The following is a 23,929-nucleotide window of genomic DNA, read 5'->3' on the forward strand; positions in this document are numbered from 1 at the left end:
TATCCATTAAAGACATAAAAAGCCCAAAAAAAATTTGAAAAAAAGAAAAAAACAAAGCTGTTTGAATTGAATACAGTTTTAAAAAAAACTAAAATTAGTCAATAATCCCCAACAACCAATAATGCCAGGGAGGTCTTGACATCCTTAAATGAAATTCCAGTGAACACAGTTTATATTTTATTGAATTTTCAACAATAGAATGCAGATTTTTTTTTTCAAAATTAACTTCTGAGTGCTGTACAAAACGATATAACCAAAACAAATCTTGAAAGAATCAGAGTAAAGTACAGTCTTGTCAAATCAAAGCAGTCATACACATTAGGTCTACCAAACAGTGCAACAGGCTCTCTGGTTCTTCGTACATTTACATAACAAGGCAATTATGAAGTATATACAGATGCATAGAGATTGTTTTCAAGCAATACGTTTTATCGCAGAAAGAGACACAAGAAAATGCATAGAGTATCCAGCATATAGGTCAGTGTCACCATAAGATTATTCATGCTTGCAGACAGACCAAATACAAGTCAGTAAATTTGCTTTAACACCATTTTAAAAAGTAGGAAGCAAAGTGCGACTTCCATGTGGTAGAATAATGTAGAAAAATATCAAGACTTTCCATACCAATGTTATAAAGTAATGTAAATAAAGCGCTGGCTTTTGAAGATTCAACAAATGAAACACACAGGGGCAGAGGAAGACGTGACAGTAAAACACCCAGAAACAAGTTGATCCCCGTGTTTGTTTGAACATTTGAGCAGACATAAAGCTACAAATCCAAACATCTGAGAAGCTGTAAATGAAAATGAAATTCTAGATGCAAATTCTTTTTCTGTCTGTCATCTCATCAGTTGTTTGAAATCTATAAAGATATCTTATTTTTTGGGGGAAAATTTGTGATACATAAGATGATGGATTAACATATGGCAGGTTGTTCGAGAAGTAATCTTGGCCCATGGGATTTTTGGTAGAAGGTACTTGTACTATTTGTACTATTATTTTTGGACAATCTATAGACAAATGGTCAAGAAAAAGCTGACAGGAACTGTTCATGGAAGTGAATGTAAGCATTATCCATTTCAGAACAGAACAAGCTAACTGAGAAAGTTGTTCCTGTGAAAACACACACAGAGGATTGGGTTAAAAAATACAGACAACGTTTTTTTCCTACAAGTGCTTAATTTCCTTTTGGTAAAGAGCAAGACAAACACCCCCCCAAAAAAAAAGAAACAATGGCCATGCCTGTGGCAGAGGGTAAAGATGTAAAAAGAATGGCAAACAATGTGTGGAGAAAAATGCCTGGAAAGATGACTCATTCCACTCCACCCATAAGTGCATTATAAAATGAGCAGCATAAAACCGTGCACCAACCCGTAGTAGAAACAACAGTCATTGTTGGTGTATTTATGAATCTCTGTGCCACTGTCGTGCATCTCGGTCTCTACCTCGATCCCTATCTCTGTCCCTGTCCTTGTGTCTTTCTCTGTCTCGATCTCTATCTCGATCTCTGTCCCGGTCTCTGTCCCGGTCTCTGTCCCGGTCTCTGTCCCGGTCCCTGTCCCGGTCCCTGTCTCTGTCTCTACCGTGGTATTGGTGGTAGTTGTGATGAGCGTGTGTTGGATCGTGACCCGTATGGTGTGTCCGTGGTGGAATGTGTTGGTGGTGCCTTTGCTGGCGGTTGCGTTCGTTGTGCTCCTGCTCATAGTCATCCCCGTCATGTAGCTGGCTGTTCCCACGGTGATGCTGGTGGTGGTGATGGTGATGATGGTTGCTGTTATGATGGTGATGGTTATGGCCCCGATGATTATAATGTGTCTCCTCCTCATCCCTCTCCACCACATCCTCCGCCTCATCATCCCTTTCCTCAGGTAGGTGCCTCCGCGAAAGCCTCTGGCTGTAATCTCTGCTCGCCTGTATATCCCCAACACCGGATGTTTGGCTGTGCTGGGTGTGGCTGTGGTGCTCCATCCGGTGGTGATGATGGTGGCGATGATGGTGGTGGATGTGCTGGGGTCTCTTTGGTTCACTTCTCAGTAGTCGCTCCTCCTCCTCCTCCTCCTCCTCCCCCTCCTCCTCCTCTCTTTGGCCTTCTTCAGCTCTCTGCTCATGAGCTGGGACTGAAGGGGGCTCCTTGTCTTGGTGGTTTTCACGGGAGCTCTTCCTCTTGGGGGCGCCTGACTTCTTACTCTTCTGGTCCTCCTTGAACAAAAAAAGAACAATATCAAGTCATCTGACAAGTCATACCATGCTTCATACATAAAACATGCTTTCAAATGGCTGTGGAGATCATTTAGACGAACAAAATGAAAGCATTTTTATGCCATGGATTGTTATGTTATGTTGTTGTTATGTCATGGCATTTATGGCTGATTGGTGTATACAGTATAGGAATGTAACAAATCGGCCTAAGAGGTTTTGCGTTGCTTTAAAATTTCTGGCATTTGTCTTGTATCTGATAATAAGTATCTATTTTACAGACATGACATAGATGAGTCTTTTCTGGCTCTTTGCTACTATAATTTGTCTTAATAACTGTTAATTTGGTGCTACAGTAGACCTTGAATGTGTCTCACTCACCAGTGGAAGGCCTATCTCACTTCGTCCTCAACTTTGCAGTGTAATAGGATGAAAAAACATGAAATGAAAATGTTAGATGGACCAGTGGCAACAAATACAGATGCAGCATAATGTGAGCAGTTCCACTATCAACAAACAACTACTTCCCAGAGAGCTGATTGTTGACAATTCAAGGTTTTACCACATTCAGACGTACATCTGTAGACATGACATGAGTGGGATGGATGGGATGAAATGAGAGGGACACTTTACATCCTATCTTTTTAAAATTTTGTTTAGGGTCTTTGTCCTCTTAGTGTTTCTGTGTTCTATGCACCGGTGTTGCTGTAGGAGTGGTAGGCAGTGTGTTCTCAGCCAGCTGTGCCACCAGTGCATTTGCAGGCTCCATCTCTGGTGGGTGTGTGGCTCTCCAGTAGGACTCCAGGTAATCAGCAATGTGCTCACAGGCGTCTGTTAGCTGGTTCTCATCTAAGATGACGTCAAACATTTCCTACAGGAAATTTAAAAGGAGGACAAGAATAAGTGGAAAACTAATAAAAGATTTTTGTGACCATTTAAAGCCAGAAATTAGGGATGCAAGTTAATTTTTTAAATGGTTCAATCAACAGTGGCTTAAAAACATTAACAGTACGTCAGTTATACCAGTTCAACAATACTGAAAGCAGTAAAAAAGGAGAAAAAAATGTCATTTCAAATTATGAAATAAAAGAAAAAACACACTGTCCTCAATGTTTCCTGCCGAGCAATAAAAATGGAAAATATCTGGGTAGCTTTAAAATCTTTACACTGGCTTCAAGTCAGTCACAGAATAGATTTTAAAAGCCTGCTGATGGTTTACAAATCCCAGAACGGTTTAGGCCCAAATTACATCTGTGATATGTTCAGAGAATATAAACCTAGCAGAGCTCTTAGATCCAAGGACTCAGGTAAGCTGGTCCAGTCCAGAGTCCAGACTAAACATGGAGAAGCAGCATTTAGCTGTTATGCTGCAAACAAGTATAACAAACTGCTAGTGAAGATTAAACTCTCACCAAATGTAGACATTTTTAAATCCAGGTTAAAAACATTTCTTTTCTCATGTGTCTATGCATGAAATTTGTACAATATATTTTAACTTATCTAGATGGTTGCTTGTTTTTAAATTCATTTAAATTATTTTTATTTCTTTCTCTTTATATTCTTTTATTTATTTTTAATGCTTCTTACACTCCCTGCTGCAATGCTTTTATTTTATGTGAAGCACTTTGAATTGTTTTGTACATGAAATGTGCTATACAAATAAATTTGATTTGATTTTGATACTAAGATTTTCCACTAGATGGCACCCACCGGTGGACATTGGGCGAGCTTGTCCGCAGCCACAAGCTGAACATTAAGATGTTTGGTCTGGGACTTCCCTCTAGTCTTAATCAGTCTCGTCAACACCTACACAACAAGGGGGGGGGGGGGAAATTAAGGTTACAGTGGCGCCTTTTTTTTGTCTGAAAATCCTTTAGCACACAGAACAAAATCAGGGCTGACTTTAAGGGAAATTATCATCATCTGGTTGCACGGTTCTTGCTGATGAAACGTACTTTAGGTGAGGAGATCTTCACATAGACAAGAATCGGAGCGAGGGAGGTCTTGGACACCTGAATAGGGTGGTTGACTGTGTCTGAATCCAAGACCACCAGCTGCAGACTGCGGGCCAGCTCAAAGATGCGCTCCACCTCCCCCTGGATCTGGGCTGTGAAACAGGCAGCAAAAGCAGGATTTTAAACACTTTATTTCCAGGATTTGTGTTTTGGTACATGACTTGAAAATGTATTTTGACGATTATTCTACAGCAAGAATAGTAATTTAATACAATCTTAAATTGTATCAATTTTACATCTATCATTTACTAATAATTTAGTCTAATAATAGATGTCTTTATATGTCTTTATAGATGATAATTAGTGAAACTTCTCAAACACGTCTTATTGCTTATACTTTATCAGAGTGTCAGTCCCAAACCTTGTAACTGTAAAACTACTATTAATATTCTCACAAAACAATTCAACTCACTAAAACTGTGGCAAGACGTAGAGAAAGCCCCTGCTAATGAAGTGATGTATTTTAAATTTTGTTGCGTAACTGATATACTACAGTGATTCAAGACTCATTGCATTCATAGGAGGAGTAATTAGAAGATTACAATACTCACAAATAATAACAATTTACATCAAGATATCTGATAACCCACTAACAGAAATAACTAAAGTTACCTGGAACTGAAATCCAAAATTCAACAACTGTAAAGGGTACGAGTCAATATATAATTTATAAAGCACTTAAGAGTGAAGGAGCAATGGTTATGAGGTAAGTGAGACAATGGAAGGAAAAACAGGGGACAAAACCACAAGGGCTACCAGTGCTTTCAGTCATACATACCGGCAGCATCTGGGATGAGACAGCAATGAGAGAAACAAGAGTAGAGAAAACCAAGTAAATCGTGTCCCTTCTCTGTTTGATACAAATACTTTCCTCTTCCAAAAAAACTGAGCAGGTATGAGGATAGAGTAGAAATGTGGGAGATATTTTTTTTTCTCTTACTTTTTACTCTTCTACTGTACATTGTCACCAGGGAAAAGACAGCAATTTCCCAATAAAATGTTAATGCTTAGACGACATATTGAGCGATCTGGTGGCGTTTGTTTCTGGCTATTTTAGTTTCTGAGGTTACCTATATTGTTTGGTTCATTCTGTGCACCGCTTTAGTCCAGAACGAGAATAAATGTTTGACCGAGTGCAAAGAAATCTTCTACAGAAATTCATGGTTTCAAGAAGATGAAGCTTCCTGAATTTGGTGATAACCTGACTTTTCCTGTCAGGCAAACATCAGGTAGAAAATTACGGTTACAGGTGAATAACCATAATTGGCATGGAAATTTGTACACATATTCATGTCTTCCACAGGTGAAACTGTCATCACTTTGGTGTCCTATGACTTTACATATTGTGCTTTTCACATCTTTATTTTCACTGGTTGCGTCAACATGCACATCAACATTCTAATATTAACCTGATTCAGACTTCGCTCTGAAAAAGAAACTAGCATAGAAACAGTATCATATAACTATCTCGAACCAAACAAGATCAAATTCAGAGTAAACAATAATCGAATTAATCTCTGTGGAGTATGTTGATCTTCGTTACATTTTGTGAAGACCATGTAATAAGTACAATATTTTCAAAACGTGCATGTTACATTACAAGAATTATAAAATTGTGAGATGGTAACATTTTATTTGGGTTGTTGTTTTGTACGTTGCAGGGTTGAGGTGACATAATACAAACTGTCTGTAACCATGTGTTTATTGATTATTAAACCTTACCATGTGCTTTCTATCCTTAACCCTAACCACATATTTACAAATATATAATCCTAACTATGTATTTTGTATGCCTTAACCCAACCAGCTGTAACTGACTGCAAAGTAGGAAAGAGAGAAGTATTATGAGGTCAGATGGGGTGATCTTGGCTCTATGGCATGACAGTGCGTCACCTTCAACCCTTCCTGCCTCCTAAAAAGCATTCAGATACTGTTCTACATGTGCAATGTAACTTATTTCAAAAGGCATGCAACAATTTTGGTGCATGTTGTTATTTGTGAAAGTGGTATATTTTGCAGCGTGGCCCAACGTAGCCATCCCACATTCTGGAGGAAGACTGATTTGGCCAAGTTCAGTCAAGTTAAGTTGAGTGTTGGCTGTAATGAACGCAAAACATGAAAGTTATATCAATCCTCTCAAATGATTTCTGGCAAAAAAGCTGATCTCTCAAAATGTCAAACTATTCCACCCATCCATTATCTTCTGCAAAATCTGAGATCGGTTCGCACGGGCAACAAGTCCAGGAGGGAAACCACAACATTCCTCCCCCCAGCGACATTTGCCAGTCCTCCTGGGGGATCCCAGGCCAGAAGGAATATAAATACCTCCAGCTAGTTCTGGATCTGCCCCAGGGTCTCCTTCCAACTGGAGGTGCCCAGAAAACGTCTAGCTGGAGGTGACAAGGAGTCTTCCTTATTAGATGTCCAAATCATCTCAGCTGACTCCTTTCAATGTGGAAGATTAGCAACTCTACTCCACGTTTCCTGCAAATGTGCGAGCTCTTCACCTTATTTCTAAGGCTGAGCCAAACGAAAGAGGTTCTGTGCAGCATATTCAACAATAAGCCATTACATGCTTTCAACTCATAATACGCACATTTTCCAGAGAGCCAAAATAGTAAGAGCTGTTTTGATTGAAAGATATGCCTGATTAGTGTAAACAAGAAAAGCTTGTGAGCCCAAACTGCAGTGTGTTGAGGACTGACACATTTATTTCAAAGCTCTGTCAGATAATATCATTTCAACCTAATTAGGGTTCTAAGTAGGTGAGGTTTGTCATTAGGGACAACACATGTGCCAGAAAGCAATTATCAGAGGTTATTCAGAAATTGATTCAGCAGTCTTTTCTGTGACTGATACTATTTGAGTTTTCCTGATGCCGTAAACACCAACCATCGTCCAATAATGAAAAAGAATTGGCACTGACAATCAACCAGTACTACTGCAGCCTGATAAACAAGATACCTAAATTAGAGCGGTTGTTGGATCTGTCCATTAAAGCCTTTTTGCCAGGGTTATTGAGGATGGACCGTTTAGCCAAAGAGATGTCAGCTGTGACTCGTGTTATGGTAATCCTGGAGAAGAGACAAAATAACAGGCATTGTTTGACAGTTATGCTGTTCATTGTGGTTTGAAGTATATTTAAAAAGGTGTTGTGAGACTGAGGGATTAAATCGGAACTTACCTGCCTTCAAATCGATGTTTTAAAAAATCAAACAGTGCTTTTTGCATCATATCCGTAACCTGGAATTATACAGAAACATGGATTTTAACTAAGGACTCCCCTCTATAAAAAAAGCAACCACTGTTCATAATTCTTTCTAGACAGCTTTTTACAGCTGGTGATCATTTGTCAAAGGAAACTCACCTCTAAGCCCTTCAGCGATGGTCCCATAAGCACCACAGGACGCATTGTAGGCACTACATCATACATGACCACCTGCTCCCCCTGTAACCACAAAGGAAGAATATTAACAAAAATATCTTGTGCTTTCATGGAGAGCTTAAATGTCTCCCTCTAAGTTTACATTTACACTTCGAGCAACATGTTCGTTCAAAAGCTTATGTAAGGTTTATACCTAACACAGGCTTTTAAAAAGCTTGAAAGACAAAACACAGCACTTTTTTTTTTAAAAATGGTTTCAATAACGCTTCCAAACTTCTTCCATTCTCCAAATTTTTTTTTTCTCGTCAGAGATTATGTATAGAACAGCAGTTGCAGCTTTTATTTAATGGTTTAATCATATTTTCTTCACACAGGCTCTGTGTTTGCTGCAGGATGATGAACACAAGTTCTGCTGTGTTTTGTAATGTAATGTTGTCAGAGCCAAGTTTATTTTTGTCGTCCACACAGGACACAGGTGCAGAGCGGTTGCTCCGTTCACATCACTGTTAATGCACTGAAATGTACCGTCTTTGTATGAATATTAGACCAGAAGTTAAATGTTCCTTAACCAGATGACATTACTAGTACAACGGTCTGTTCATTTTAAAAATGTTTCAAGCCAAAATTCCAAAAACTGGTTCTCAGCTCTCATTTATCCTGAACTAAATATATTTGAATCCTATTTGTTTAAAAAACTAAATTCTATTTCAATTCTATTTTACACTGGACATGTTCTATTTATTTTGTTCTCTTATTGATAAAATCAGCAGATTGTTCAACAATAAAAATAATAATTTTTTGAAGGCTAGATAAATTCAAGGCATATGTGAAATTAAGGTCATTAACCATGCCGTCTTGTAGAGATAGGATAATTAACACAATCTACGAATGAACACTGTGTTATATAGCCAAAGACAAGGAGTAAAACCACTATAGTTACAAGAAAACGCTCTAAAACCTGTCATAAAGCAACGATAAATTAAATCAAATCCAGGTTCACAAAGCCAAAAAAGTATGTGCTGTTAAGTTTTCTCATGTTATTTTACAAATTAGAGAGAAAGGGTTTGATACATGCAAAAATAGAAATGAGGCCAAACCAAAGTTTGTGCACATGTTGTATGCAGTACAAACATAGGCTGAACATCAAAGAGAGAAATTGAATTCAATCGCTTACCGGTTTCTTTTTCACCTGCTGATTGGCTGCTCACACAAAATGACAAAAGCAACAGTTCACTCACCAGTCATCTCAGATGAAAGCATGTATTTTACTTCCTTTAACACACAAACCGACCTTGTGATGGAGGAGTATATTTCTTTGAATTCATATCTTGAGCTGGTTGAGATGCGGCTTTGCTGAAATTGGAAATTAATACTTCATTAGCTCGCTAGGATTTGATCGAATTTTACTGCTGCAGTCAAGATAAAAATAGATCACAACGTGTAAGATGGAATATTAGCTACCTTGAGACAAAAAACTCATTTGAAACCAAAGCCAAATTTCTGAGATCCTGTAGTGTGTAACGTTTTTGACCACCATTTTCAATGCTAAAATCTTGAAAATGATACAAAGCAAAAGTTAAGATGTTTAGGTCAACGTTACAAGAGCACATGGCTTGAATTTACCATAACACAGCTGAAGGACTGTGATATAGATATATAATTTATGTCAATACATTATATATCTATATGTATATATATTATGAATAAAGTATATTCTATTCTATAGTTTCTATATTCTATATTAAGATGTGATGAGTTTGCAGATTTCTTCCTGATAGTAATTCCTCACTGCAGACCTTGGTATCCTAAAAACCATTTCATAGATAATTTCAGTCATTTTAATGCCAGATTTTTAGTTTAAATGTTCATATCCTCAGTCATTTGCTTAGGAGGAGCTTGTGGTGGTTATCAAACAAGAGTCAGTGAGCTCCCAAAGGGCGAGTGTAGGAATGACGAGTAAGTGAAGTAGAGCCTAAATGTCTTCACAGTCCAACATTTCTTACGTTAAAAACATTGATATATACTTCTAGGTTCTTGAAACACAAAGTAACAAATCAACATCTGCATACGCAGAGCACCATGCTGCACATACTTGGCTAAGGCCTTGGCAGCCTTCCTCGCCTGGACCTCCCTTCTGATGAGAATGGTTTCCAAGCTGACCGGACTCGGGATGAAACCCACCACACCATCCTCTTTCACCGGCCGTCCAATCCACCACTCGTTGTTAAATTTCTGGACATTAAAAAGCAGATATACAAACACTGTGAATTAAAAAGCCTGTTTCACTAATGTGTCAAACACGTTTAAAAAAACAAGATTATCTAATGATGTCAATGAAACACTTAATAACAATAATCTTTTATATCAGTATTATCTTTTGTGCTTTGTGTCCCCTTGCACTTAATATACATCCTAACATATCTCAGCCTTTATCTGCTGAGCAGGTGTAGCTTTAGTAACCTCCAAATGGATGGCAGACAGGAGCACAATTTTCAAAATGATAGGGCTCCCTCTTTAAAAAACCTTATAAAAAGAGGAAAAAGTTTTCGTATCAATTAGATCGATCAAGATCTAAGATCTCTCTTTGCGGCTATTCTGCATCTAACTCATACCACCAACCGCTGCCCCTGCAACCAAGTGCTTGTAATGACACCACCTTGATGTAAACTGTACATGACGTGTATTTTGTTTCAGACCTCTTTGACGTGCAGGAAGTCTCTTGCCTCAAAGGTGACAGCCTGTCCTGGTACAGGGACGTTGTCGTCGTCAGCTGGCGTGTAAGAGAAGTTGCATCGTACGGCAAACGCCACAGGCTTGTACTGGGGACACAGAGCAGGCATTATAGTTATTTCAAACCCTTTGGACGCCAGCACAACAAAACAGTCTGAAGAAGTAATAATCGTGTGTATGTCGAAGCGAGAAAGAGAGGATAAGACTTCTCTGTCACTGGGGGAGAAATCTGTGCATGTACGTCCATAGGCAGTTTTTTGATGCATGTATTGTGTGTAAATGTCTTTATATATTGGATGTATATAAATGAAAACTCTAGAAAAATATAAAACTACAAAACATATCTAGCCAAAAGAAAATTACTGTACATATAACATTTATTACAGATATTCAAAAATGCTCTGGATTAAATGATAAATATTTAACCGTCAAACACAGGCCTATGTAGCAAAATAAGACAACTGAAAACTGCATGAAAAAACAACTAATTTAGAATCGATTTCTTTTGTGGCCAGCTGTGGTCTCTGCAGTCAGTTTGGAAGTATCTGTTATTCAGACTGTTTCAAAGTGAAGTGCCAAAAGGTGCCGACTTCATTCCCACACATTTACAGCATTAGGTAAGGGACTTCACTAAATATGTGTGTTTATTTTAAATTCTGTTTTCGCGGATATATTTTATGGTGGTCAGAATTAATGCTTTGATGTGCGTAGAAAAACAACTGTTCAGCCTGTTGCAGGTTAAAACTAAGACTTTTACTGATGATTAAAGCAAATCTAAATAAAATGATCAGGAGATATGCTGAATGGACTGTAAATTCATTAATGCATGATGCAACATACACTATATGACATTTCTTTAAATTCATGTTGGATGAACAACAGCATCTTATTGTATTTGAAAATCATTTTACGGTACAATAGAATTTAATTTCCTCATATACGAGGTAACAAATAACAATAGATAACTGTGTTTAATGTAATGTATAAAATGTATAAAATGACATAAGAGGTACAGTCATCCTGCTGTCCTACATATTGTAATCCAAAATACAGCAATATACTTTTAAAAGACATCATAGTAGGTGAGCAGTAAATTCACACTCCTGCCAATATTTAATTCATATCTAACAAGTTCCTCAAGTTCCTCACAGTGTGTAAATATACCAGCACCTGTGTTTAGCTAACAGCTAACAGTACGTAAAGGCACACAATCTGCCATACATACAAACATGTTTAAGTAGGAGAAGCAGCACCCTAATGAAAATAATGAAAACTGAATTTGCTTCTGTTTCGCTCCCTAACTGGGACAACACAGCCATTGCTAAAGTTGTGGCAACACCTGGTCTTTTACCACTTTGAGAAATAAATACTGTATGTCCACCATGAACAAGAACAAACCAAATGTTGTCTCTTCGTCTTCCCTGCATGTAAGCCGCCGTGTGCGCCCCCTCCCGACTGAATGCCTGTTGGTGCTGTATTCCTAAGAGAGTTAAATGTCAGTGGTATGCCAATCAACCTGCTAATTACTCTACTTTGGAAAGATGAGTCTGTGGGGTCAGCGGGGGACAAGCCGAGTATCTTTGCTGCCTTAATTACACAGCACCAGCGGGAGCGCATGAAATCTGTGATGCAGGATTTAATTCAATATTCAACAGGACGTATCGGCAGGGGCTGCTTAACCGACAAAGATAGGGGGAGTTTGATACCACCCGTGAATAATCGTATAATGACCTTCACTCTTATTATGCGCATGGGAAAGTGTATGTTCCACACTTTGTGTGTATGTGAGAATCAATTAACTGTGATAACCAAATCCTAAAAAGTTGATTTCGACACGTTAACCTGGTTCGGTTTAAAAAAAAAATTGATTTCGCAGAACTGCTTCAACAGTTGTTTGCCAGATATTCACATTCACATTCACATGAGGTTTTTTAAAACAAAACAAAACTTAAATACTAAAATGAAATCTACGGAAGCCGAGAGCGGACGTGGTACGTATGAACGTTACCGTCTCCATGGTTACCGAATGATGCACGAGACGTGCCGTTATCGTTTTCTCGAGATAGCAATAATCATTATCTCGTTATCTCGAGAAAACCATCAGAAAAAAGTTTATACATACCACGTCCACTCTAGGCTTCCTTAGAAATCAGATAAAGTAAATTAATAAACTTTGGTTGGTTGTATGAGCAGTATTTACATAGCATAGCATATTTCTCAGGTTTGTTGGGTCAAATTGTAACTTTTAGAAATAAATTTGTGTGTAAATTGTTTATTTCTTGTCTTATTTTTAATAAATTTTGTGTCAATATTTAATTTTGATACTGTAAAGATAACTATAGTTGCTTATATTGGGCAAGGTATCTTTATAAGCATTTTTTTGGCTTCCAACTTCTCCAGCACAATGTTTAATTTTATTATGATGTTTTATATGTAAAATGTACAAATGTTGATGCATTCGATTTTTGTTTCCTTCTGTGAGAAGATAACATATTGGCTAATTATGAAGAAACACTTAGCTGAGGAATGGCAGAATTCACTTGAACTGAATCAACACAAATTAACATTCTTTAATATCATTCTTCTTTGGATTTTGAGCACATAAAGGGATGTCGGCAGCAAAAAAAGACAACAAAGACTAACTTTAACAGTATTGCTCCACTAATTTGATGTCCTGATGTGTGTTTCCTGTCTTTGATGCACTCATGTCCTTGAGAACAGCTTATCTTAAATACGGCCCTGCGCAGGCTGTGGTGGGTCAGGTCATGATGCAACAGTGCAAAAGTACCTTGGCCTTCTCCAATTGCACCTGAGCGTTTCTTTCTTCAACAACGTCTGAGTCCTGACGCTCTCCCTGTAGGAGACAGAGTTACAACACAAAGTTAAATCAGCACAACACTCAACAACGTGAATGCATAAAACTCTTAGGAAGTATCACCGCACTTCACATCTATGTGATCAATGATTCCATCAGGGTAGACTTGGTAGCACAAGTCAGTGTACTGATTATTGATTAAGGTAAGCTTACCCATCAATTTAATTATTTTAGGTGGAATTAAACCAATTAAATTGTTAAGTTCTATCATGCATGGTCACGTCAACATGTTAGGGACGGACAAAGTGTCCCAATCAATGAAACTGCAATTGGAACATGGATACCTTAAGTGTTAAAAGCACTTAATCATAATACAACTCCACAAATTTGTGAAATCTCTCCACCTACACACCCATGTCTTTCACCACTCTAACAAGCCCTGTTTATAACACCAACTTCTCCTAAGTTTTGAAATTTGCAGTCCAGATTGCACAAGCGATGCCGGACATGAGGAAGTTCTATTCAGCCCACAAAAAAGTGACACCCTATGTCATAAAAGTGGAAACTTAAAGGGACACAATCCTTCAGCCTCTTGGTGAGGTTAAGGCAATAAAAACATACGGTTTTGATCTGGAAAACATAATTGCGTTGCAAGTTAAAAGACTAAATTTTTCAAACATGTTGGGAAGAAAAGAAACCTCTCTGTCCTGCAAACAACACAAAATGTGGTGCAGGCTAGTTACTTTTTGATTGTGAGGATGTGTTGCAGAAGATCCCTTCAGGGATGTTTGGGTTTATGTGCCATGTGTTCCCGAGATTTGATTTTCCCCTCAAAGACATGGTATTTAATGCCCTCTGCGTCACAGCCAGGAGGTGTCAAAACCCCCAGCGTCAATCTGGCACTGAAGATACACACTACAGGCGGCTTCATAACTTCAGTTTGGTGCATTTTAACAAAACAGTCCTTGGAGCATCAAGTCTCATCTCAAATTCAATGTTTCATGTTAAAATTATATATAATGTTTACTTTGATTTCTTTTTCTTTCCGTTTACTGAACAGCACATTCATAACATTACAATATAAAATGCTTGCGAAGCAGCGGACGTTCGCAACAAGTATTGAAAAGACAAGCTGCACAAAAACAATTGAGGTTCAGTGTCTCACTCTTTTGGTAGTTGGAATGCTGCAAATTAGACAAAATGTTGCAAAATGTATCTAGATAGTGTTCATACACTGAATAATGTGAGAAAAGTGCTGATTGAAAATCCCACTGACGACAAAGCTGCTTTCTTACTGAGCAAACATTTATGTATCCTGACTTCACGAGTCTTTGGCAACAAAAGGATATCAGGTGGTGTTAGTAGAGCATGGCAGAGTTGACTGCTCTGATCTGTCGCCGAGCCAGGACAACACAGCAAGGAACTGAATGTAACAATCTGTTTTACTATCAAGGTTTGCCACTAAGTTTTTCTCACATTTCGACTTCTGGCAACAAAGGCATGTTGAATGATGATACTGATTGTAACGTCAAACTCCCGTTTAAGGTTTTTAGAAAGGCCGTATAGAAAGGTTAACAGTGGTATGAACCAGAGGAGAGGAGAAGCTTGCCATGTGAGCCTGATGTTAACTAAAGCGTTTAGGCAAACACTGGGAATTGGAGTTTATTTCGTGTCCACGTTAAGTTTTACTCACAACAAACTTTCTCCCCTGGTATAAATGTTGCCAGAAGAGATGTTGACGCTAAAGTGACTAAAGAGCAAACCTTGTAATTATACTGCACCTGTTCTGAGACAGCATAACTCGCGTATTTTCATTCACGAGGCTAATAAGAATACACTCAGTGAATATGACTGACAGTTCAGACTGTGGTTAATGTTTAAACTGCAACGTTTCCCCCATGCTCTCCCTTCCTTTATGAGTGCACACTGCGCTGTCTGACAGTCGTGAGACACTGATGATGATGGATTAGTATTGACCATGAGTTATGATGGACTTAAAAAGACTCGATTATTTTGTATCGTGATCTTTTTTGGCAGAGAATAAGGAAAGGCTGAAAGGAAGATATGGAGGGGAGGTATAACTGAGGTGACTAAAAGGAAACTTAATGTATCAGGGATGTGAAAAATTCAGGGATGAAAACAGAAGAAACTTGAAACAAGACCCTGTTCTCAAACAGTGTTTAAACAAACACATTTCCACATCATGAAATAGTTTCAGAGAAAGATTTGCACGTGTTCCCATGATCTTTTTAACCTCTTTTATTAACACACAAGCCAACGGACAAAGGCTCGAGGGAGATAAGAGATCAGTCTAATGAGATCAGTCAGAGGCAAAGATGAACGCAGACATGCAGGCACAGTTGGTGCATCCGTTGTTTTTTAGGTTACAGGTAAAGTCTGCACAGTGGGTGCATCAGCTGTTCAGAGTGACACAGGCTGCATAAACCCACAGAAAGACAATTGAGTGGATAAGAGGAATCTACACAATCCTTAATTGAGATATATTGTGCTCAGCTCCATTGAAGCTTCTTTGAATGATATACATGTAAAAAAGAAAACTTTATCTATCGTTTAGGGCCTTCGGTTCATCCTGTCTGAAAATCTGTTGTAGTGCCACTTTTCAAATGTGTTTGTCCTTTGAGAAAAAAAACTATCTTGATAAAGAATGGTGGTTTGTGAATGGTTTATAAGATCTAAAACTGAAAACGTTCAATGTCCTTATAAAGATGGATCTTAACCTCAATCCTGAATAAACAATGCAGCAGTTTCTGTTACAAGAACATGGAAAGGAAACAAAGGAAACATAAAATCCAAAGCAGGAAACCAATAAAAGAAAGATGCAGATGAATTTAGAGGTTAGGGTGATGGACTCCAAGCCAAATAGCTCTCAAGATAAGTGGGAAAGCACAAATGTACAAAAACTGTGGAGATGATGTCAAAACAGAGAATTAAACATAATGAGAATGGAATCAGAGAGGAGGAGGAAGTAAATCTCCTCAGGGCGCAATTATGCCCAGGCATGGGTTTTTTTTGTTTACCCATGCCTGGTGTAGACATCTGTTCGCACAGCACCCGCCTCTCCTGCACGCCAATGTCACCCAGCCAACAGTACAAAACGCCCCCGCTGAATTATTAAACAATGCTGAGCTACTGCAGGTGAGGCATGTCTTGCTTTGATGGACAATATAAAAGTGTTATTGATCTTAACTTATTCACAAATACAAGATATCTTTGTACTATCTACAGTGCCTGTTGCAGTGCAGTTATAGAAGCCTGAATGGATTTTAACTGCTATTTTTCTGGGTACCTGAAGCAGCATTTTAAACAGCATGGTCACTGAAGATTTCATATAAATGACTACATCACAGTTTGAAACTCAGGCTTTTTCCAGTTGTATCTCATTGTCATCAGTTGTTCTCATTATGAGACAAACTGACACTGAATATAATCATTGGTTGCACTCATTTTCACAGAGCGTCTTTTGTGCTCACGAAATAGAAGTATTTGAATGGATATGTCAGATGACACCAAAATCCCTGATCATTTTTAAAATCTTTCTCCAGTCACTGCGAAAACTGTCCAACACAGCTAAGTTTCATTTCCTGATTCCTTCTTTTAATCAAACTCCTTTTCTTTTATTGATCCCTCTATCTTTTCAGCCATTTTCTGCTCTCCTCTCTCTGTCTCTCCACCGGCCCATTACTGTGATTATATGCCTTAAAGAGTGGGCAAAGGAAGCTGAAGGACAAGGATAATGTGAACAAGTAATCCAGGTTCTCACGTGTGCTCCTTGAAGGTGACTCTATTGCCGCTCAAAAGCGTTTACACAGCTCTTTCGTTACACGCCAAGGGAGTGCATTAAGAGAGAAGCCTCTGATTGGGGAGATGGACGCTGTCTCTAAATTGAAGTTATCAGAGCCATTGAGTCACCAGGAGCCAGCTGGCTGGCCTGGAGCACTGCGATTCCCCAGAGGACAAGCTGAACTGTGGACTGGGTGCAGATACAGCTCACTTCCACATAAGAAATACTGCAAGTGGTTTATACAAATAATTTCTGTCCTATTCATCACTGGATTTGGGTATTAATGCAGTACAGTAACTCGTATTTCTTTGTCTGTCTTCATCTGGTATGGACATTAGACTCCAAGTCTGCAGACAGGAAGTTAAGCAACCAGGAGAAAAGTGAATTCACTTTGACCTATGATTCAAAATCCAGCTTAATATTTGGTCTACTTAAATAGGACATGCCGCACCAGCCCACACGACAACTGTTTGAAAGCCCTGCTTCACAATTCACATGAATGTTAGAGATGTGTGCAAACTGTCTTCCTCCCAAAAAATGCCAAAGTAGTGAAAAGGCTCAATCAAAACATGTGCATCTTAAAGTTTCTAAATCACATTGACATGCTTTAAATGAATTCAGCAAAATCGACCTCTTTCATGTAAAGCAAATTTGCAGCTGATTCCATGCAAAAGGATCATAATTAAATGCTTTTTTCCCAGTTCAGTGTTTTAGTATGGGAATAAATCCTGAATAAAAGAGAAAATCTATTGTAGAGCTTTACTGAAAAATATAGGTATGTAAATATGGTGGAAGGGCCTTGTATACATGAACATACCAATGACTACATGTAGACAATGCCGACCAACCAATACGAGCAAACAACAAGCAGTGAGATGAGTCAGAGATTACCCCTCACACTGACAGTCCTTGGAGAATACGTGATCTGCAAAGGTCCTGAGAAAGACCACATGAGATGTGTCGAAACGTTTTTGTTTTTTTGGGTAACACTTTCGTCAACTGGTGACTTCTGCGAGTGACTTGGACTTTTTTCCAAACTTTTTTGTATTTTTTTAGTTGACGTGTTTTTTTCAGCTATGGCCTACAAGCCACGATCACCCTTTCACACCCTCAAACGACTGCTCTTACTCCTGAGCTACAGCCGCCACGATATATTCTTTAAAAAAATAAATAAAAGACTGCCACAGACGGGTAAAAAAAAAAAACAAGCATGGTTAGGACTAACATACACTTTTTCTACAATATGACCTTCCCTTTCATGTGCAGTTGCTCTCATGACCACAATCTCTCATTCAACCTTTTTCCATCGATTACTGTGTAGAAAAAATAATCTATATTATAAGACCTTGTCCAGACATATGTGGATATATTTTAAAGCTTTCTCCATGTGGTTTGGTCTTTCGTCCATGTGCAAACTCAGATTCACAGCAGCTTTTGGACAACATCAAGCACCAAAGCATGTAATTCACCTCCTGATTGGATCTTATTGATCAGTGTGTGTGTTAATCTCAATATGCTATAATATTATGATGAGTAATGTGATTCATGGTCAAATTCTACTAAAAAAGTCTGACTGATGCTGTAAAGCATGATTTTTTAATTGAATCATTTCAACTACTCAAGTGGCATCTGATATAAAGCTGTAATAATCATGAATCACAGCTTATCTTCTCACTGTATTAGAAATGACCACCATCCTCTACCCATCTGAATTTTACATAGCAATTGTCTATAAGAGTAAAGTTTATGGTTGTATTTCTAAAGATAACATTCCTGCTACACTCTCACTCTACAAATGGGGCGATGTTTCCATAGCAACATCTGAGAGAAATTCACCACCTAAGCATAAATAACTCCCACTGGTGAAAACACTTATTTCTTTTTAACTCATAAGAGACCTACTCAGGCCTAAAAATTAGGAAAAAATACTCTTCCTCTCGTGCAGCCCTTGAATGCACTAGAGAGCAACTTCATCCTCACTGACTAATTCAAAGATTGAGAAGTACACTAAAAGAATGTTGGATCCTGAAAGAGCTGTTGAACTTATTATTAGGGTCAGCTTAGAAATACTGTTGGAACATCATGAGGTTGTTTGTTATTCTTGTCTCACTGATCTCTTTTCTGACTGAGAATTATGCAATATTTATTTGACTCTCAGGCCCCAACTATGGCTAAGAAATATCCATAACTTAAAGGGAGCAGAATATTCTTTTAAATAAACAATTCAAGTTCAGACCACCATCTCCTGCACGTTCTTTGTGTAGACATTTGTGCTTCAAAACACGTTCAGGCTCTTTTCACATACAATCCTACAGTGCGTCAGCTTCCCACAGGGTTGTGCAAGGATGCGTTCATATGTATTTCAGACTGTAACTGCTGTCAAGCAGTCGTTGAAGTCTGAAACTGCCTATGATGACAATGCGCCGTGCATTATCTGGCAGTGTAAAGCCAGGGACCAAAACAAAGGCACAGAATACAACAGATCTTTGTACTGTCGGCAGTGATTGAATTGCCTTTGGTTGAAATCAGTTCCACTCCACCTCTGGTAAAACTTTCAAGCAAATCTGTCCATAACCTTTTGAGTAATACAGCTTACCACCAGAGAAACAATCAAACTAAACGTATCACACATCACAATCCAGTGTATGAACAAAAGTTACAATTGACAACACAAGTCTTACAGACTTAAACGCACTGTAAAAAGTAAAATAAATCAAAATCAACGCTTTGTGATGGAGTAACAATGCCAATTACAATACTGAAGTGACCAAAACAAAGAACAGAGGCTGCATACTGTAGTACCTAAAGCCTGTCTGCCACTGGGCAAAATTCAGTGAGGCATCACACCGCCAAGCTTTCTAACTGTAACTGAGCCGAGTATTGATAAATCTATGGTGCTGTCCATGGTGCTGAAGAAGCACAAGTTTTTTAATTGCAGCTTTTTCTCTCAGTCCTGCCCGCCCATGAATTTTGTCTTAGATCTAATATATTTTCTAAGGTATTCAGTACTCAATTCTATTCCACGCTGCACAAGTGATATGCATATCCAACAATAGAAACCTTTGGGCTGAAAGTTGCTACAATTCAATTACAGCAGTTTATTAATGTCCACATCCGGTAAAAGAACGGACCAACTCAAAAAGTCTTTTGAGCCTAACTGTGGTTAAATCAAATCAAAACTACTGATTTGATGAATCCTAATCAGTGTACTGTCACATACCCGTGATGCCTGTGTCATCTCTCTGTGCACTGTTTGCCAAAGTCAGTTATGGGTTAGCCCAAAATTTACGGGAGAAAGCCTCCAGTGGTAAACAGACCAGCCTGTCGCCACTCTCCATTCCCTTGAATGTGACCATCCAGCAAATGAGCAAGATTAATGTTTCTGTTGCCTTCCGCCCCAAAATAATTCCTCCCAAATTCTATGAAACATACATTGGTTTCCAATAATGCTATGCTTTCAATTTTGGACAAAAGCTATTATTTCATTAGAAACTAGTGTATGTTACAAAGTGTTTTCTCTAGTTTTATGGCACAGAGTCATCTTGTATGAGCAAGTAGAAAATGTTCATGAGAAAAGATAAATAAATATAATATGTCTTCTTATATCTCAAGACATTGTTGGATCTGCAGACTGATGTCCTACAAATTCCTTGCTAATGAATAATTGGTGATGCATCAAAAAGGACACAAAACACAGCCAGTTCCCAGACACTATGCAGTGCTACTATTCAGCTGTTAGTGAACTCAAATATTTTCCTGTATTGGCTTTTTCTGCAGCTGAGGAATATTGGAAATTTATCTGATTACAACCCTTCCACAATTAATCTGCTGTTCATTTACTTTGACGAGTTATCACTGTAAACTGAGATGATTCCTTTATCTCTTGGTCATTATCAGCCTGTTTTTCAAGCATTCACCCATTTGCATGCATGGCGTGCTCCAATCCACTTTTCTTCAAGCACTGTCTAATCAGCTGCTTTGCATCATCTGTCTGAACGATACTGGCTCCATGCCTTCAGCCTGATGCTACCATGGGGCAGATAAGGCGAGCTGGCACTGCCACCTTTACTTTGGCACCAGTCTCCGTCTGCAGAGTTTAAAGTAGCATCACAACCCTTTAACTCTTCAATTATAGATCGAAAGAGGCATTAAATCTGTACAACACTAAAGGTAAACGATCTTATACAGTATGTTAATATGACTTTTATCATTATTACTGATGCTGCCAGTTTGAGTTAATGGGGGAAATTACATAACTGACTGTTCAATGACCAGCATCCCCATGTACTACACTTGCTCCACCTCACACTTTCCCATACAGTTATTGTTAACAATAATAAATTTGGCAAGCATACCAGTCCAGAATAACTGATGTTTGAAATAATGGTTCCTTGATTTCAGACAGAAAGAGACAAAATCAGATTTTTCATTTCTAGCTGATGACTGTAGCGTTTGTCTTTTGGGTGTTTCTAAGTTTTTTTTTGGTTTTTTTTTAAGTTTATCTAAAGTTGAAGGCAAAACGTTCAGTTATCATGCTGAATAAAATGAAATGTGAAACGTTTTAGAGGTCTTAAATATTTACTTTTATACTTCATAGTTCATATTGTGCTGCACATTATTGTGATTTGTGAATAAACAATAGTCTGAAAAACAATGCACACTAATTGCTGGCTCTGTGAAGTAAAGCTAATGCTGAAGTTCCTTAAACCTGCATTCTTTCTAACTGGTGACTCCTCTAGTTATAAGAGGAAATCTGATACAAGGGTATGAAAAGCTTACTGTACTTTGTTTATACATAATTCTATACAAATATGTACATGTATGTTAAAAAGCAGGACTTCAGGGCAGTACTCATAAATACACCTGTGCTTATCCACCTGCAGTATATCAAGTCAAAATGTGTTCCATGAAAAAGGTCGACAGGTTAACTTTTACTGCAGTCTAGCATTAGCTTCCATTCAAAATGCTTCCACTTATCTCAGGAAATAATAAAAACAATAAATCTTCCCCATTTGTATGGTGTGATTGGAACGTTACACTCGTTAAGATCAGCATACTGGTAATCCCTTCGAAAGTAAGTCCATAATTAATTAATTAATTAATAGGACTCAAAGATTTCTTGGGATCATTACTACCTTTATTCACATGTCTGGGAGCCAATGGAAGTGACAAATTGCTTGGATAAGACTCACTCACAGAGTTTTATCAACCATTTAACTCAAGTTACTGTTTGATAATTTATCTGTTTGAATAATGATGCCATGCCATGTTGTCACCATTTCTTTCTCCATAGACAGATTTACGCTGTTAAATGTTTTAATCAGTTTTTTGCTCACTGTAATTCTTCAGTTGTGGATACTTGTACTTCAGTTAATTGCAACAGATTCTCAAAGAATTCTGAATTCCAATTTTGTCATTATCTACATTTTTATCTCACCATTTTTACAAATTGTTTCCATTGTAAATACAGTTTCTGTGTAATTGTGGACTTAGTAATGGTTATAATGCAATCCAGTTTATATGAACCGATGCAAATTGCTAACAAAGCTAACTAGTTTGTGCTAGCATTTGCAGATAATTTAGCGCTCCTTCCTCCCCTACCAGCTATTGCTGCCTTCAAAGGGAACTTGTGAGTTTACGAATACAACATAAAATACTATGTATACTACATAAATTGTACCAGAAGCCATTAGATTTCCACTAGAAATAGGATACAAAAATGAACACAGCTAAAGTCCAATGTTAGTCACTATGTGATCAGTTCAGGCTGCAAAGACCATAATGGTGATGACGAAATACTAAAGTTCTTAAATTGGTAGCCATTGAATCAGGTATTGACTAAACACTGTATTTGGTAAACTTGACATCATCCCAGATAACAAATGTAGCTGAGGTTGTTTCATTGTTAACCTTTCCAAGTTGTAAGAAGAAGAACAGACACTCATAGTGTCAACAGTAGCTTAGATGTCTAACAATCTGCATGTCATTTTTCATTGAATGTAAAAGAAAATTGTAATTAAATCTAAAATATATAAAGGGGAGGTCAGTGTGAAAACTCTCATATCGAAATGCAGTAGTTTCTTTTAAAAATGATTTGTTGCGGATAGTCTGAGAGTGCATTATCATTTAGCTCCAAATTGGTTCAGGTGGCTTACTGTGCCTTTCTATGATTTCCAAAGAATGACTGTATAACAGAGGGGGACTTTACAATCCCTCTTTAATTCATTTTGCCATTTTTCCCTGCTTGTAAAAGTAATGACATAAGCAAAGTAATTTACTTTATTACCACCTAACCGTTTCTTCATATTTTTTCTGTTCAAAACTATTTATTGATCAAAAGGAAAAGGATATCTGGTATGTGCCTTAAACAAATCAGAGAATCAGCATCAGAGACTGAGTTGAAAAAAAAAAAACTCATTATGGGAAAGGCAGTGTGTGTCTGGATCTTTCTTTTTCTCCCTGGGTCATGATTGTCTCTGTGTAAAGAGATTAAGATGGCATGCGTCAATCCAGGATTTAGAGACAGGGAGACAAACACAAACTCCTCACAGACAGCCAACACTGCTGCTTAGACTGGATGTGCTCGATCATCAGACAGAGATACAAGAGCTGCATTAATTGTATCAATATGAGTTAATTCCTCACTTGCCTGGCTCCTGTAATGGATACATTTTATCTATAGAAGTCTCTTGGCCCTGCACAGCATTATGACGCAACATGATTAGTATTAGTAAAAGGAGGGGTGTGTGTGAGTGTGTGAGCATGAGGATTATAAATATTATTTTGCTTGCCCTTCCTGTTATCATTTCTCACTTATTTCACAATTAAGACAACACTATCACTGGAGCTGGAACTGCCTATCACTCAGGTGGAGTAAAAATACAGAAAAGTGCCGCCATGTTAAACATAAAAAAAAGACTTGTGGATGTAAACTGGTGACGGAAAAAAAATGCTGAACATAGTCGTGTAAATGGATGCATTTCTAA

At 38.0% G+C, this 23,929-nt stretch overlaps 1 protein-coding gene across 4 annotated transcripts in view; it reads right to left on the reverse strand.

Annotated features, from left to right (window-relative positions):
• Window positions 1–164: 164 nt before the first annotated feature.
• cacnb2b (calcium channel, voltage-dependent, beta 2b) overlaps window positions 165–23,929 on the reverse strand; it is a 44,171-nt gene continuing 20,406 nt past the window's right edge. For 2 of the 4 annotated variants that reach the window (XM_075483075.1, XM_075483076.1), the window contains exons 2-13: window positions 13,115–13,180; window positions 10,293–10,415; window positions 9,689–9,828; window positions 8,888–8,949; window positions 8,771–8,796; window positions 7,579–7,659; window positions 7,396–7,454; window positions 7,176–7,285; window positions 4,152–4,303; window positions 3,907–4,002; window positions 2,894–3,067; window positions 165–2,199 (exon numbers count right to left, since the gene is read on the reverse strand). In XM_075483075.1, coding sequence (XP_075339190.1) covers window positions 1,405–2,199; window positions 2,894–3,067; window positions 3,907–4,002; window positions 4,152–4,303; window positions 7,176–7,285; window positions 7,396–7,454; window positions 7,579–7,659; window positions 8,771–8,796; window positions 8,888–8,949; window positions 9,689–9,828; window positions 10,293–10,415; window positions 13,115–13,180 — 1,884 coding nt within the window. In that variant the 3' untranslated portion in view covers window positions 165–1,404. Of the gene's footprint in view, window positions 2,200–2,577; window positions 2,609–2,893; window positions 3,068–3,906; window positions 4,003–4,151; window positions 4,304–7,175; window positions 7,286–7,395; window positions 7,455–7,578; window positions 7,660–8,770; window positions 8,797–8,887; window positions 8,950–9,688; window positions 9,829–10,292; window positions 10,416–13,114; window positions 13,181–23,929 lie in introns of all 4 variants that reach the window. The other 2 variants (XM_075483077.1, XM_075483078.1) reach the window with 2 other exon arrangements.

This window comes from Odontesthes bonariensis, chromosome 14, assembly GCF_027942865.1.
Source record: "Odontesthes bonariensis isolate fOdoBon6 chromosome 14, fOdoBon6.hap1, whole genome shotgun sequence".
NCBI lineage: Eukaryota > Metazoa > Chordata > Actinopteri > Atheriniformes > Atherinopsidae > Odontesthes > Odontesthes bonariensis.